General features: G+C 38.8%; 3 protein-coding genes across 3 annotated transcripts; 2 read left to right on the forward strand and 1 right to left on the reverse strand.

The window, feature by feature from the left end:
• The first annotated feature begins 410 nt into the window (after positions 1-410).
• irgq2 (immunity-related GTPase family, q2) lies at positions 411-1,550 on the forward strand. Its single transcript, XM_085366344.1, has one exon. The coding sequence runs from the start codon at positions 411-413 to the stop codon at positions 1,548-1,550; it is 1,140 nt and encodes a 379-aa protein (XP_085222470.1).
• Positions 1,551-2,740: 1,190 nt separating this feature from the next.
• Positions 2,741-10,128, forward strand: LOC146622676 (B-cell receptor CD22). Its single transcript, XM_085366322.1, has 16 exons — positions 2,741-2,789; positions 2,895-3,305; positions 3,889-4,158; positions 4,729-4,977; positions 5,247-5,516; positions 5,646-5,927; positions 6,333-6,602; positions 7,040-7,312; positions 7,698-7,958; positions 8,436-8,514; positions 8,609-8,672; positions 8,755-8,891; positions 9,099-9,156; positions 9,423-9,517; positions 9,601-9,658; positions 9,907-10,128. Exons 1-16 carry the CDS (start codon positions 2,741-2,743, stop codon positions 10,126-10,128), a joined length of 3,048 nt encoding a protein of 1,015 aa, XP_085222448.1.
• A 793-nt stretch (positions 10,129-10,921) lies between these two features.
• On the reverse strand, positions 10,922-15,463 carry LOC146622677 (myelin-associated glycoprotein-like). The gene is made up of 10 exons (XM_085366324.1): positions 15,418-15,463; positions 14,911-15,276; positions 14,521-14,817; positions 13,849-14,106; positions 13,506-13,766; positions 12,670-12,936; positions 12,274-12,570; positions 12,085-12,175; positions 11,634-11,703; positions 10,922-11,152 (listed from the first exon to the last, which is right to left on the reverse strand). The coding sequence occupies exons 1-10, from the start codon at positions 15,461-15,463 to the stop codon at positions 10,922-10,924; spliced, it is 2,184 nt and encodes a 727-aa protein (XP_085222450.1).
• Between the last annotated feature and the right edge of the window lie 1,867 nt (positions 15,464-17,330).

The following is a 17,330-nucleotide window of genomic DNA, read 5'->3' on the forward strand; positions in this document are numbered from 1 at the left end:
CTGTCTAGTCTGTGTCTTAGTAAAGTGTGTTTTGTTTCCTGTTTTACTTTGAAGGTTCTTGTTCCTGTCTGATGTTAGTATGTGCAGCTTTGTTCCCCCTGACTCGTTAGCCCTGAACTCTCCCAGCTGTGTCTCCCTCCTGTTGCCGATTTCCCCGTTACTACCCTGTGTGTATAAGCCCTGTGTTTTCCCATGCTCAGTGTCGCGTCGTACCATCAGTTTATGCCTGTGTGTTCTTGGTCTCAGTGTTCCGTCCTCACTTTATGTTTGTTTTCCTGCCAGCAATAAAGCTGAGGTTTTTTGAGTTACATTCCATTTTCCGAGTCCTGCATTTGGATCCTCATCTCTGCCTGCCCGCACACAGAGCCTTGACATTTTTAAATAATTGTACTTTTTGTCTTTCCTTAGCGATGGCTGATGTCTTCAGAGGCCTAAACCTCCTTGAAACCCTTAAGGAATCTATTGAGAGCAATAGGTTATCAGATGTTAAGGATGCAGTGGAAGACCTCCTTATCAGCAGGATCAATTTGGGTGTGGTGGGGGACCGTGGGGAAGAAAAAGCCTCCTTCATGAACTCCCTCCGTGGTCTTGGGGCTGGCGATGATGGAGCAGCTCCTTCTCCAGCCTCTGTTCCTCCAGATGGTTTAGCAGGCTACCCTGACCCCAAACACCCTGACTTTCGCCTGTGGGACCTGCCACCTGTTCCAGACATATCTCCATTTGAACCAGAGGGATACATGGATAGATACAAGTTCCTCCGCTACAATGCAGTCTTTATGACATCCACACAGACAGTCCAACCCAACAGTGTAGATGTTTTCTTGGAGGCCCTTTCCCTGCAGCGACAAACTGTGTATTTCATTCTCTTAGCTTCAGTTAAAGATTCAGAAAAGATCCTGGAAGAAAAAAAGAAAGCCAGTCTGGAAGTGCTGAAATCAAAGGGTATGGCACAGCCTAAAGTCTACCTGGTTGCACCAGCCACCCTGGAGAGGTTTGACTTCCCTACTCTGTTAGCAGATATGAGTAATGATCTTCCAGAGATCAAGGCACACGCCCTTGTCTTAGCTCTACCAACACTCACCTCAGCTCTGGTCACTCAAAAAAAGGAAGCATTTAAAGCACTAGTATGGGCAGCTGCCTCACTGTCAGGTGGGGTATCCGCAATTCCTGTTCCCCTTGTTGCATCTATGGTGGATTCAAGTATAGGAGTGCGAATCTTGACCAAAGCACAGTTATCTCTTTGCCTGGATAATGAGTCCGTGGAGCGATTAGCCCGACAGAGAGGCATGGAACCTACAAAACTCAAAGAGTTACGAAACTGTGTGTTGTCAGTAGAGGTTAGCAAGGGTGAAGTGAAAAGGAGGTTGGCGGCAGCAGAGAAGGACTTGGCCACTGTTTCGTCGAAGCTGCTGGAGATGGCGATGCCTAGAAATGCCCGTTCGGTCAGCCGCTCCTTTGCTGCTATGCTGCAGGCTTTAAACAGTGCTATTGATGAGATGGCAGCTGATGCTCAAAACATACTAGCGGCTGCTCATGCAAAGGGGAAATGAAGTCAATTTTTTTTTCTTCATGTAATGTTCAAAAGTGTATATTTTTCATTTATAATACAAAAGTACACTGTTAACACCATGTGAGCATAAATTCTGCAAATAAATGCCAAGCACTTTAAGATTCTCTGTGCTTGTCAATACAGTGGTGTACACGTGAGAAGTTATTTATTTGTAAAAAATGTTTGGAATCATGTATGATTTTTGTTCCACTTCTCACGTGTACACCACTTTGTATTGGTCTTTCACGTGGAATTTCAATAAAATTGATTCATGTTTGTGGCTGTAATGTGACAAAATGTGAAAAAGTTCAAGGGGGCCGAATACTTTTGCAAGCCACTGTAAATACTCACAAAACAGAAGCTTTCACTTTTAATAACCATGCTTTAAATAGATGAAGTGGGAGGAACTGAATGTGTACTGTAACAAGCTTGTTGAAAACTTCATCTTCAGATTCTCCTCTAGCTTGACTGGGCATGCAAATATATTCAAGGTTTTAAGTCAACTGTGAAAACTTCCTTTTTGCTACTTTAGGAGGGGGTCATGCATTCTACATACCCTAACTGGATCCTCTAAGGTAAGAATAAGCTTTGGTCTGAAAACCTCTTCCTTGTTCCTTTTACTGCCTATTTCAAGTTGTCAGTAAGTATGTAATCTCTGTCTGTACTGATTCATCACCGCTGCAATGGTTATTGTCTTCTTTTTTTTTTATAGAAAACCTGAAGTTTTGAGTTGAATTATTTCTGATCTGGATTCCAGTTTTCCTTTGAAACATTACCCTTATATCCACAGAACAATGTATTCTTTCATTCTTCTTTCTTCTTATGTGTGTGTAATGAATTGTTAAATGCATAAGTGACGCAAAAGTACTCTATCAATAAACCAACAGCACTATAGTGATGCGTTAAAAACAATTTTTTTCTCCAAAGAACAAAATTTAAATTGCACTGCTGTAGATGTGTGATAAAAATGACCCAAGTGTAACCATTTAATTAAGTATAAGGTTTCAAGAAGCAACAGCTTTCTGAAAGCTGTAGCAAACAGGAAGAAGGAAAATCCTGACAGTCACGTATTTGCACTGAAAACAAAAAGCTACCTTGTTATAAGTTGTAAAGCTTACAGTATGACTCAGTTCCATAAAAAAATATTCTTTGTTTTTTGTTGCAGAAATCAAGCTTTAGTTCTATGTGATAATGACAGGTCATACCCTTTGGTGGTTGATTTTGCTGTTTCTAATACAAAGTAGGTGTTTCATTACTCCATAATTAGTGCATTGTTTCCTTTTAACATCTGATTAGGGTCACATTTATTAACGAACTTTCTCACTGGTTTTTGTCATCGCTATAGGGTTTTCTTGTGAAATTCATCCTAAAAATCCCTTCAAATTACAAGACTCTAACTTGACAGCTACAGAGGGGTCCTGCATTGAAATCAAATGTCAAATCTTAAAATCTGTCAGTGATGGTCCGGCGTCCTGGTTTTGGATGAAGGATGCAGTTTGGATAAATGGCAGTTTTAGTGCCACTACTATTTACAGTTCTTCTGAGTCAAAACATCCTGTCAATGCACACTTTGCAAAAAGGGTGAAATATGTCAGCTCTCCATCTAGAAGTTGGAAAAATCCTCCTTCCTCACTGTGTAGTATATTAATTCGCGACCTGAATAAAACTGACACTGGAAACTATTCTTTTAGATATGTAGGAACATCTTCAAGTGATATTTGGACTACACAACCATTTACGAACCTCACAGTCACAGGTAAGAGCAAAGATCAGAGTGCTGAAAGATATACTGTTTTCATGTTTTATATTTTAGAGTACAAAACACTGAACTGAGCTGCTGTGGTTACAGAAAAAATCTGATTGGTTAAAATAATTTGATAGATAAAAAAAAAAACAATGCCTTTTTTAAACTGAAGAAATTGCAACATAGAATTCATACATAAAATTTGGTCAGAAAAAAGTCATTTCACATATTTTATTTCATTAAGATGATAATAATGAACGATTTCTTGTGTGAGAACTCCATTTTCGGCACCTTATTTGCATTCCCCTTGGAAATATAAGTAAAGCGATCCCTTAGGTTTCATTTAATGGAACATAGTACAGATAAACAATACAGCTATATGCATACTAGCCATATTTAGCTAACACCTGATATTCCAATCCTCATGAGTTTTAACTAAGCTAGTAACATCAATGTATGATCCTGCAACAGTTTTTTAAATCTTCAGGGAGCAGCCTTATATTATTTGTTCCTAAAACAAACATATTTGTAGGGCTTGTATGCTATACTTTTAGATTTTATCACATTCCTGTTGTCTCTACCTTTACATTTGCAGAAAATCCATGTCTGCTCACTTTTGAGGAACCAAAAAACGTGACTGAAAATGGCAATGTAACACTTACATGCTCCACATTAAGCTCCTGTACTTCAGGCCTAAAAATTGAAGGTCCTTCGGCATCACTTTCCCAAAGCAAACCAGAGAACCCTAAAAAGACCACACTGAGTTTTAAAGTCACTTGGGAGGATGATGGGAGGATGTTTTCATGCCAAACAGAGAACAATACAGATCCATGTTTGATTCGGAATATCAGCCTCACTGTAGGATGTAAGTTCATAACTGAAAGTTTATTAATGTCATTTCTACTGAAGTGTGGACCTAATTACTACTTTTGTAAAAGATATGAATGATGTTAAAGAGTCTGAGGACTAAGGGAGTAAAATTATTACATTACTTTATTACAAAAATTAGATTATTAAATAATAAAAATTTGAACATTTTGTTAGCTGCCATTATTTCTCTGATAAAAATGAATCTGTGAAACATCTGTTACTACTGTGTCAGAGTCAGATTAGAAGAAAGTGATAAAAAAAAATTGATTTAAACAGATCTGCCACCAGAAAATGATCTTGTTCTGCTGCAAGATGAAAAATAGAAAAGTAGTGTGTTTCTGTTTTTTCTAACTCATTTCAGAAAACCTGAATTGGTACAGTGTGACACCTGCGTTGTAATAAATGTGATTAGCTATTTTCACCTTGCTGCATTTGTAAATATATGGATGTATCTGAAATCCAATACTTGTTCTATTCTGTCTATTTCATTTGTGTAAACAATCAACACACGGTGTACCTGTATGCACACTATTTGCTAATCTGTATTGATTTGCCTTTTGAACAGATGCTCCCAAAGACATGTCTGCAAATATAAGCTCTAAAGTTGTAAAGGAAGGAGAGTCTGTCAGTTTCACTTGCTCTGCTAAAGGACAACCTGAGCCCACTTTTACATGGACTAAAGATGGTCGAGATCTTGACTCAAAGGCCAATTGGATGATCTCATCAATTACTGCATCACAGAATGGATCATATATCTGTAAAGCTGTAAACAAATATGGGAGTAAAGAATTAGTGGTGACTGTCGGGGTTATTTGTGAGTATTGTTTCACATTAATTATATTGATCTATTCTTACAAATTTTTAGCAAATGTCTGAATGCCTTTTAATGGGTTTGTATCTCAGTGGTTTAAACTTATGTTGGTGCAGTTTAAGATATTGTCGTTGTATTTGGCATAAGCCTTTATTTTTTATGAGAATCCTGTATTTTAGCATTTTTTTAGTTCTGATTCATCAGCCCAGTATTTTCAGCGCTGATTATTACAATGAATCAACTTTACCAAATACTGACATCTTCTGTTATAGATGCCCCTGATGTTGACATAGAGATTTCACAGAAGTCTGAAAGAAGTCCAAAAACGATTATACAAGGAGATAAAGTCATTTTTACATGTTCTGTAAAGAGAAGCAACCCACCACCAGACTCTTTTACTTGGCAGAAAGACAAAACACATATTGATTCAAAACAGAGAATTGTTGTTGAAAACATACAGCCAGAAGACAGAGGTAAATACACATGTAGTGCCGAGAACACTGTGGGCTCTGGATCAAAAACTCTTCAACTTACGGTTCAATGTAAGTTTTAAACCTCTGTGTTCCATATGTCTATGAACATAACAGAGAAAATAAAAATAAATTAGTGTTGATGCTGTATTGACTGTTTCAGTATCAAAAGTATTCTGAAAGTTATTTACTGTTTTCCAGACAAACCAAGGAAAACTAACATTTCTATCCATCAAACAAGTGTGAAAATTAATACAACCGCAAAATTCACTTGTTTAACTGATGCATATCCAGCCCCTTCAAGCTATTCCTGGTTCCATTATAAGCAGACTGACATCCCCCAGAAGAAGATGCTCATGGTTTTCATAGAAACTCTTCACTTAGAAAAAGTAAAAAGAGCAAATGAAGGATGTTACATATGCAACGCGAGCAACAGCATTGACACAGGGGACACTAGTGAGCCAGTGTGCATAGAAGTATTGTGTAAGTACTCTGCTGACATATTAAAGTTTCTCTGCACTTTGTTTTAGAACTGATTCCCTTTATCAATCAGTACCATCACAGAGAAAAAAATGCATTCATGCTTTTTCAGATTAATGTGATTATTACTGTTGTAGCATAGCGTTAGATGAAGCTGCACTTGCCTAATGATAATTAATTAGTATGTTAACTGTCAAGCAAACTAGTCTGTGTCAAATTAGATATTTTAACCCAAGTAAAAGCTCAAATTTGACTTAAACTGCAACTTTTATACAAAGAAAATAAAAACATGCTGCGTCATTTAGTGAATGCTGGTTCAGCATAGAGCTGACATTCTGTTTAAGGACTGATCTTGTAATATCATTCAGCATGTTAAAAATGATGCTCACAGGTGCTTCCTCTCCACAGTTCCTCCCAATCATACCAATCTGTACATGACTGAGTTGGTCACTGAAGGCGACCCTGTCGAAGTCAACTGCACTGCTGAAAGTTTCCCACTGCCAACTTTCACTCTGGCAAGATATTCTAAATCAAATTCTCAGACTCCAGAATGGAGTTTAACTTTAGACAACTCCTACAAATTTAAGGCAAATTCAACAGACGCAGGCGTTTACACCTGCAAGGCCTCAAACAGCGAAGGAAACCAGTGGAGCTCAAAAAAGCAACTGGTGGTGAATTGTAAGCAATTGAGTGATGCATGTCTTTGTCATATATATGTTACATCCAACACAATTATATTCTGATAATATTCAATCATCTAATAACTAGACAATATCTTAAACTAAAATGTGGTTTTAGTACAATTTCTCAGGCAGTAAAGTTTAGCTGTTCCATACTTTCAAGCTCCTATTTTTTGTTTTTTTACAAAAGACACATCATCAGCTCAGGAAACGAGGTTCAAGAAACATGAGGCATTGTTGCAATATATTAACTACTGTTGTTTTTCTTGATTAACAGATTAGATTATTTTACTGCTGAATTTCAGCTATAATAGAATTTGAGTTGTAAATAATTTAAATATTAAGGTTATGATTTTACAGAAAGATCTTGTGATTAAAAACAAACAAATAAAAATATCATCTCATTTCTTTGTTTATAATTTGCGTTAAATACAGATAGCCCCAGAGAGGTGAAAATAACAGGTCATCCTGATCTTATTGTAAAAGAGAATGAGTCATTAACACTGGATTGCAGTGCCAACTCGTACCCATCAGTAAGCTCCTTCACCTGGATGAAGATGATCGATGGGACGATGGAAACCACTATAAGCACTGGGACACCGTTCATTGTGGATTCTGCCAGTGTCTCTGACAGCGGGAAGTACCGCTGTACGGCCACAAATAAAATTGGAACGGGGAAATCAGTGCAAGTTGAAGTTAAAGTTAAGCGTGAGTACACTTGAATATTTCAGTCATTGTTTCTCACCAACAACAGAGTATCCACACGTCTAATACTTTGCTTTGTAATTATTTACTCATTTCATCTAAACTTCAAATATGACATGGACTCTAACAAGTGGTTGATTTTACTGGTTTTAGTTTTTCATTCTGGGATAAGTAAAATGCTTTAGAAAGGTCATTCAGGTTGTGCCGCATGTGCACTTTGGACCAGCAACTAAGGGATATGAGAAAGGAACATTTCTAACTCTACATGAAACAGCTTTGAATAGAGCAACTGTACATTGTCTTTTTAAAACTTTCCATATTTAGCTATTCTGTCTTTTTTTGAAGTCATTATTTTGCGTTTCCTTTTCTTCTCTGTTCCTCTGTTTAGATGGTCCAAAATTCACAAAGATTGAAAAAGAAAAGGAAGAGCAGCATGATGAACTGACAGGAGTGAAACTGAGGTGCATCAGTCAGTGCTATCCTGAAGTCACGCAATATTCATGGTACCAGAGGATAAACAAAAAAGAGAGCAAAAATGTAGCAAACGGTACGGATATTTTTGTGAGATCAGACCAGCCTGGGGAGTACTACTGCGTCGCAAAAAACGAAATTGGTGAAAAATCATCTGAGCCAATCAAGCTATTTGACGGTGAGTGAATTCCAAAGGCATTGACCTTTATCTCTACTGTGCATTGTTTTTATATAATAATACATTTAAATTATATTTTTCCTTTTTTAAATACGTACATAAAACTTTGTGGCAGTGTAGAGTGGGGTCATGTTAACAAGCCATCAACATTTGTTTTAACAATATTACATTATTTAATAAGCTCAACTTATTCATGTCCAGGTATTTACAACTCAGTGCCTATTATCCATCACCTACTCCTGCATAATGTCTGTGTACTCAAAGTAAACATGTGTCAGGTTACCCTTATTTGAAAAGTACATTTAAACAGAACAAAGAAAAAAAATCATACACACAATGTGTGTATGCCCTTAAAAGTAACACTGCCCATTGAACTGTCTTGGTGGAGGTTTGTGCTCTTTGGGTGCTTTTTGTTTTTCTGTGCTACCTGTTCACAAATCTCTCTATATACTGATGTTCTGTCTCTTCTAACCACAGACACAGTTATGAAGATTGTGGCGGTCTTCTCGCTTTGTCTTATTTTTCTAATTGTATGCATACTCATCTTTTTGTACAGGTAATATACAAAGTAAATAACAAATAGTTTCCATTAGAGAAACGTGTTCGGGTGATTGGCCTGTATGACTGCTCTTCTGCCCCTTTGTTTACAGACGCAGAAGGAACAATTTAATTCAACAAAGAACTACAAATGTGTGGTCCTGGAGTAGTTTTCTGGTATTAACTCATATGTTAAATCTTTTGAATTGTTAGTGAAATGAAACAAAAATGATGCATTTCCATCTGTAAACTGAATCAGGGTTCCTGGAATGGAGTCAGCAGGAGCAGTGGGAATCAGAGTGGTTTGGCAGAGCCGTTCAGGAGCAGAGATGACCTCTTGCTAAACCATCCATGTCAACCAAATGCCCAACGACCCCAGCGTCATCCAGACAGCACGTAAGTCTGCAGCAGCTCGCACTGTCCAGCTCAGAACAAGGGACTCATTGTTGGCAGGGGAGCTGGGTGCTGCTGCTCACTCTTTCGTCAAAGCACCCATTTAACATCATTCAGTTATGAATGGCACACCCAGAGTCTGCTCAGCTTTTGAATGGTTCTGATTCTGAATGTGCATTTTTTATTTTTAACATCATTATTTTTCCACAGGACTGCATCCAACGTGAACACTGTTTACTCTGCTGTGAATCTGCCCAAAAGCAAACAGGTGATCCAATCATATCAGTGCAAGCTCAACAAAGACAAATCCATTTAAAATGTTTCAGTACTTTAGGGGCTCTGTAGAAAATAATAAAAGTCAAGAGTAGTTTGTAAAGTTTTATCTCCACTAATCCAGCCTTGTGCTTATGCTGTCCCTTACTGTTAATATATATCTGTCAGTATAGTTATTAATTATCCTTCATGTAAGGCATGAATGAACTGATTCAGTTGCTACTCTACATTCATTGACAAGTTCTCTCTGCATTTGCTCAGGCTGCCTCTGCACAAAACCCAATCAAAGGACATGGTGGAAACATGGGAAATGATTCTCTCAACTACGCTTCTGTGTTCTTTGAGAATAGAAAAAAGTGAGAATTCAGTTCTGTATATAAAAGGAGCCTAAATGATATGTTATTACATGACTTCTTTTATGACTATATGTTTTCCCCAGGGATTCAGAGGAGGATGCTGAGTACTCTGTGGTGTCAAAGCCTAAGAAGTCAAAAGTGGTAAGAAAGCTCAAAATGCCTTTTCCCCCCTGTATCTCATTCAGTTTATTAGCTTATTTCATTGTATTTGTATATCATATACTCATTGTATATGATATACAAATACAAATAAAAATCATTGTAGCAAGGAAAATTAAGTTAAGGCAAAGTAAAGAATGAAAATGATCTTCAACAAGGGTTATTTTTGTACATCAAATCCAGACACTGTCAGAAATTATGACACCGTTTTGTCACTTTTTGTCATCTAGACAGAACAAGAAGTGCAGGAGGACTATGAGAACATCGGCGAAGAGCTTCCACCCAAACCTCCATATACATATAACTTTGACTCAGAGACAGATACCAGTGAAGATGAGGTGGAGGTCAACTATGCTCATGTGAACATTAAGCCAAAGTCTGGCCACCAGCGAGACTCCAGCAGCAGCAGCAGCAGCGAAGATGAAACTCCGTACTCTCAGGTCAAAATTTGACTAAAAATGCTTTGATCCTATTCAGACATCTCTGCCAGTTTGTGCCATGGACGTTCTGAAATATATTTGCCAGGCTAACTATACTGAACAAGGCTTGTATTACCTCATTGTTTCTTTTTTCCTTCCTGGGATATAATTTTAGCTTCCCTTTATGTATAGTAATAAGTCCCCACAAGTACACAAACCTATCTTTTTATCATAGATGTAAGACTGTTGGGGAAGTGTATATGGATAAGTGATAAAATGAAATGACTGCTGTTGTAAAATTGTGCTCCCATCCTCCTGCTGAGTTTTTTAATGTATATATATCTGTCTTGAAATTAAAGTACTTTACTGTATGCATAGTTCCATTTCATAACCTGCTTTGACACAAGCTGTTGTTTGATGGCAAACTTGGCTGCAGGGCCAGTTACTCTTTTAATCACATAATAATTATGCATTACAAAGTTGTCAATAAAAACAAGTGCCTAACAAGTTTTAGGTTGTACCTGCTTCTTACACACTCCACAAAGGTTTTTTTAGAATTAGACAAAGGTTAGTCATATGCATATAGTTAAAGATTCAACCTCAGCATACAGATATGTCTTTTTTTTCTGTCATGCTATTTTTACTAGTAAGACAGGAGAAGAATTTACAGACGAGGATCAAAACCAGGGCCGGAGGGAATGTCCAAACTCCTGGGCTTCTGCTGTCAATTCCTCTAAAGCTAAGTGACCACTTTCTCATCAACCCTTCATGTAAGTCCCTTAGCATCTTTCTTTCTTCCAAAATGAGCATCTGCAAGTGTTTCTTCCTACTTTGCATCTCCTCCATTGCTTGGTGCTTCTCGATGGATCTCAGAATCCACACCAGTCTTAGAGACCAGGCCTTTGATCTCACCTTCCCCGAGCTTGCCCTCTGACCTGGCCTGAAGTTGAGCAAAGTCCACATCAGCATAATGGAGAGAGTCATCCTTGTATTCTGCTGCTTCTGCCTCAAGAATGGCTTTATTGACATAAATCACATCTGCCTTTGAAGAGTTAGTCTACAGAGAAACCACAACAGTGTGTTTCAGTAACACAGAAAAGATGTGTTTTTTTCTATTTCAATAATGAGGTTCACTTTAACTGTGTTTTTTTAAGAGCATATGTTTTGGCATACTATATTCACATTTACTATGCAAGAAAACGTTCATTTTATCATTCAAACAGGACACACCATTAGCTCAGAGAGTCAGAATATGTTTTGGAATCTAAAGAGCTTGGAAAGAAAGACGTCTGGAAGTTTCTTGAAGACGTTTCTTCTCTCAGCCGAGAAGCTTCTTCCTCTTTCCAAGCTCTTTAGACTTGGTCTTTAGACTACGATGACCTGGATGACTGAGAACCTTCACAGACAATATGTTTTGGTGTTTAAATCACACTAACACATTGGCAAGTACACAGGAAGAGCTGGAGGCAAACTCATTCTACCACAGGTGGGATTTTTTTCTTCATCTAACTCATATATATGCATCAACATAAACTCACCTCATTGGTGACTAAACAGTCTGAAATATCCACAAGTCCCTTGTCAAGTGAAACATTGCCCTTCCTTTTCCTGCAACCATCACAGAAAGGTGAAAGGTTTAATTCACATTAAAAATTTTACATTGAAATATGCTTTAGGAAAAATACTTTCTCCTTGAAAATTCCTTGCCACAAGGTTAAAAACTCTAAAAGTCGTTATCCCCCTGATAATGTTTTGATTTTGTCACAATTCGTGTATTACACGTGTGTGTTTTCAGCTTCAAGGTGGGCAGATAAAGTTTCATCAGAAGGCTGCCTTGTTAGTAATGATTTGTGGCAGCTGTGGTTGCTCTATAATTAGTCAGCTTACAAAAGGAACCTTGAAATATGTCTGTTATATGCATTTTTGATTATACATGATAATCGTAACCTACTTTGAAAATATCTGGTACCAGTGTTCTGTGTTCCTCACCTGTAAAGGCATATCAGTAGCGGTATGAAAACCAGCAACATCCCCAGTGCTCCCACTCCAGAACCAATCAGCAAAGAAAGAGTATGGAGGACTTAAAAAAAACAAAACAGTCATATCAATCACTAAAAGATGCAAATGACACAACAGAAAAGCCAGATATAAAATGAAGCTTCCTAGAGATTTCTTCACCTAGCTGAGTTTCACTGGAGGATATATTGAAAGCTATACTATCAGACCCCAGGGAGTTGCTGCTCAGACAGACCAGAGAGGGCATGTCTTGGCCCAGGTAGTACAGAGTGATGATGCTCCTCACGCTCGTGCTCCCCAGATTTACTTCCCGAATTGGGATATCAGCAGAGTGATTGACAAGCTCGCCAGCCAGCTGCCAAACCAGGGAGGGAAGCGGGTTCCCCTGAGTGTTACAGGTACATCGGATCTGGGACAAAATCTTCACACAGCGGGAAGAAAATAGGATCTCTGGAGCAACTGAGACAAAGAAGGTAATGGGTTAACTAGGCTTATGGGTGCTTTTCTTGGGGAAACATAAAGGCTTCAAAGGAATGAAAGCAAGAATAAGAGTCTTACATGTGACATCAATGCTGACAGGCTCTGAGCATTCAGCTCCATGGACATTAAGAGCTTCACAATGATATTGATCATCTGAGAGTTTGGTCACATTGAAGGTGAAGTGTTGCTCAAAGCCCACCGCTTCCTTTTTCCTTCCTGCCACCTGGAACCAGGTGAAGTTCACCGCTGCTGGATTGGCGATGCTTGTGCAAGTCAGAGTCACAGAGCTGCCATCCAGCACAGGACCAGAAGGGTCAACAGACACTGAAGTATTTTTAGGAGGATCTGAAAGGAAAATAATGTTCCTTGTTAGCATTGCATCCAAAGACTTTTTTTTACTTGTTTGGGAATGCATATTCAGCCTTTCAGAAAATATATAAATTAGGATGTTCTGGTGCAAGTTTTAGGGCAGAAAGTTATTAATTGATATGCATAATACTTTTTTCTTTTTCATTGTGATTCATATTATTCCTTTTTGATAGAATTAAATGTGTTTTGCTTTGGGGGGGCTTTAATCATACTTTTCTGTACTCTTACAGCTTGATGAGGACACAAATTAAACAAAACAGCTACACATACATTCAGACACTGGCACACATGTGGACACAGTGGAGCTCAGTCATGATGGACTCAGAAGGTTTTGAGGTTGTCACGCAATATGACAATGTGTTACTGTCCATAGCTCAGACACTAGTGTTGCCCTGTTAACAAGTCTTGGCCCCAGATCATGTTGGGTTGAGCACAGCTGGATATACAGTAGAGCCATGTTCAGGACGTGAGCACACTGGAGAAATACAGTTCTGTTGTTTGTTTTCGGTGTAAATCAATGTCTTTACTGTGTTAAATTAACTCACACTGAATGTCCAGCTGAATTGCTGCTGACGTTTCCTCTCCCAGATCATTTTTGGCTGTACAGTGGTAATCACCGCTGTGGCTGGTGTCGGCACCGTCTATGACCAAGACTGGTCCGGGCTCCTTATCCATCTCATTATCTCTGTACCAGGTGTAGTTGGTCACTGGTGGGTTAGAGCGGCTCTTACAGATCAGAGAAACAGAGCTGCCCTCCAGAACTGGACCAGTGGGATCGACGATTACTGTTGTTTCCCTCGGGGAAACTGGAAAAATAAACAAGCATGGGTTCAGTCTATGCTGTGATCCAACATTTATAATCTGTCTTTTTGTTTCAGGCTCACTTACACTGTACGTCAATCTGAGTGATAGAAGAATTCTGGCTTCCATAACTGTTACTGACTCCACAAAAAAACTGACTGTCAACTTCTGACACTGTGGCTGAAAACCTCTTCTTTGATCCCACCACTGACACCTGATCTCCATTCACTTTGTACCAGCTGTAGCTGTCCACGGCTGGATTTGCATTAGTGTTGCAGGTCACGGTCACTGAGCTGCCTTCTTTTACAGGACCAGAATAACTAACGGATGTGTTATTTGGAGGATCTGTAAGAGAAATATGAAATTGTTAATACACAATCTATCTGCACAGACAGATTTTTTGGGCCACTCATAACCAGTGTCAAGCCTACAACTGGAATGATAAACATTTGTCTTTTCACATCAGCAAAACTGGATTTGTGTTTCTGGAGACCTGCCAAATGTTTACAATGTAACCAAGGGTCTATCCCAGCTGTAGCGCTTGATTGCAACTTGATTGAATGGCAAAACTGAAGCTCATTGAAACAGAGTGACTTTTGAAACTATACAAAAAAAAAACTAAACCATCTGATTAGATGTTCTTTTATAGGTTTTTTATTATCCTGGAGAAGACCAAATCAGATAATATCAGACCATAAATAAAATCATGTTATGGTATGAATGCAAACAATAAAAGAAAAGGTGATAAAATATACTCACAAAGAACACTTAGCGTCAGAATTTTTTCATACAGAAGGTCACTTTTCCCAGCTTGTCGGTTATAGACGGCAGTGCAAGAAACTTTTTGTTCATTGTGAAGGTGAGAAGCAGTGAAGTTCATCACAGAGGTCGCAGGATTAGCTTCCACTTCCTCCTCTGTGTCACCTAAAGCGGGCGACCATGTCAGAAGTGGAGGAAGAATGGGACAGTGAGAAACAGCAGAGCAGGTCAATGTCACTGCAGTTCCTTCTTCTACCTCCAGGTTCAATGGAGTTATGGTAGGTTTAGGCAGTGAATCTGAAAAGTAGAACAATACAAAAATGACATAATGACCTAAAATGTAGTAAAGATGTGGCTTTATGTGTAGAATAGCAAGAGGAGGGGACAAACTTTGAGTGGATATGAGGACACTTGAAGGAAAGTTAAACTTCAAATCATTGTCACACTGCAGTCTGAAGTAATAGTTGTCATAATGGCGTGGTGGCATGTTGTTGAAGATGGTGGTGCAGTCTTTGTCACGCAGGATTCCAGTCAGGTTTCCTTGCTGGATATTTAAGCTTCCACTTGCACCAGTGAGGCTGGAATCAAACACCGGAGTTCTACTCCAGCCTTTCTTCCAGATAGCTTTACATGAATCATCCAGGAATTCCTCCCATTCTGGGGGCAAGGTGAATCTGCAGCGGATCAACACGCAGGATCCACTCAGTGCTTCTACAGTCTGAGGCAAGAAGACTGCCCAGTTTTGGCATAAGCTACCTGAGTTGAAGCAGCAGAAACATGACATTAGGTATGGTAAACATTCTAATTACTGCCAATGTAAAGGTTCTGCATTTGCATCTACATATGTGGAAAGACAGATAAGTCCCTAGCAACATGACTGAAATTAAAATAACATACCTTGAAGTAGACTGCATATAAAGAAAACCTTTATTGCAACCGTCATATTCGTCTGATGATCCGAGTGAGGTACTGGAAACAGGACACTTTTATTGCTTGCTATAAATGTTATTGTATGGCTAACATTCAAACATAGTCTTTAGGACAAGCTGAGAGTCACACTATTTCCATTTTACAAAATGTTGATGTTTTGCTGAAAATAACTGAAATATTGTTTTAAGCCTGTGAGACTTTGTTTGCTTCATTGTTTATGTAATTATTCCCCTTTTTGAAGGTAATAATTAACTAAAATGGTAAATGGTAAATGATGAAAAAGAGGAAGCAATATAAAAATCATCCATGATCTTATTCTTTATCCTCAACAGTATTTCATATAATATTTAGTACTTTTATTAAGGTAACAGTCTTACCTTAAAAGCCAACAGAAGTGTTCAGCATACAGTGTCTTTTCTGGAAAGAAAAAAAAAAGTTTTAAAAAAAATAATTTGAGGTCACAAATCCTGAGATCATTTTAAAGTATACAATCATAAAAATAATATTAATAAAGTTAAAATGAAGGGTTTACAAGCATTAAAGCATCAGTAGTAGTAATCCAACAAGTGAGTCATGTCAGACTGGTAGTGTGTCTGGATGTCGCACACAGCTCTTGTCAGATGTGTCCGGGGAGTGGCGTGTAGCAGAACAACAAGGTTTTGATACTCTCTCTGTATTTCAGCTGTTTTAACCAAGTGCAGAATTGTGCATAATAATGCATTATTTGTATAATGCATTTGATCCCACTGAGAGCTTGAAATGGGAAAGAAAGGTGAATTATGAGCTGATGTTAATATTCTATGACACAATAAAGACAGAATAAAGACAGTTCTGGTACCTTGTACCAGCAACGTGTACCTAATAAAGTGCCTGGTGAGTGTACACAGTGATGTACTTGGAAATAGCTCGACACTAAACTGATTTTCAATGTTATGTTTTTCAGGAGCAAGGGTGATATACAGAACTGCAGTAACTACAAAAGTCAGCAGAAGCAAGACGTGTGTGGGCAAGGGAGACACGTGGAAAGCTGAACATGTTACGTACGAGGTAATGACGGTGAATGAGTTTTAAGTATCTGGGGTCAACCATCCAAAGTAACTGACAATGCACAGGAGAGGTGAAGAAGAGAGGGTGAAGGTAAGGTGGGGTGGAGTTGGTTGAGTTCAGTGTCAGGTGACAAGGCAAAGGGAAGGTTTACAAGATGATAGCGAGACCCGCTGTGTGGTTTGGAGATGGTGACACTGATGAAAAGACAGCAGGCTTTGCTGGAGGTGGCAGAATTGAAAATGCCAAGATTTTCACTGGGAGTGACCAGAATGGACACAACTAAAAATCAGTGACAACTCAGGTTGAGCAGTTTGGGGACAAAGTTAGAGATAGCATAGACCAGGGCTGCCCAATCCCAGTCCTCGAGAGCTACTATCCTGCAGCTTTTAGATGCATCCCTACTCCAACACAGCTGAATCAAATGGTTTGATTACCTCTTCAGCATGCCATCATGTTTGGCAAAGGCCTGATAACAAGCCATTCATTTGATTCGGGTGTGTGGGAACAAGGATGCACCAAAAGCTGCAGGACGGTAGCTCTCGAGGACCGGGATTGGGCACCCCTGGCATAGACATTTCAATCTTGCAGAGAAGCAACAGTTGATAACAGACAAAGGATGTTGTTGATGTAGTGAAGGAGGACATGCAGAGGGTTGGAGTAACACGGGAGGATGCCAGGGACAGGGTGACATGGAGCCAGATGATCTGCTGTGGCAGCCATTAAAGGGAGCAGCCGAAAGAAGATGATGACAAGAAGATGACAAACTGGATCATATCTGTAACTTCCACATTCATTCGTCAGAATTATTTATTATTGCAACCATCTTACAATAA

The sequence above is a fragment of the Diplotaxodon limnothrissa genome, linkage group LG11 (assembly GCF_057381915.1).
Source record: "Diplotaxodon limnothrissa isolate DT_005_m linkage group LG11, D_limnothrissa_male_GT1.1, whole genome shotgun sequence".
NCBI classification, from domain to species: domain Eukaryota; kingdom Metazoa; phylum Chordata; class Actinopteri; order Cichliformes; family Cichlidae; genus Diplotaxodon; species Diplotaxodon limnothrissa.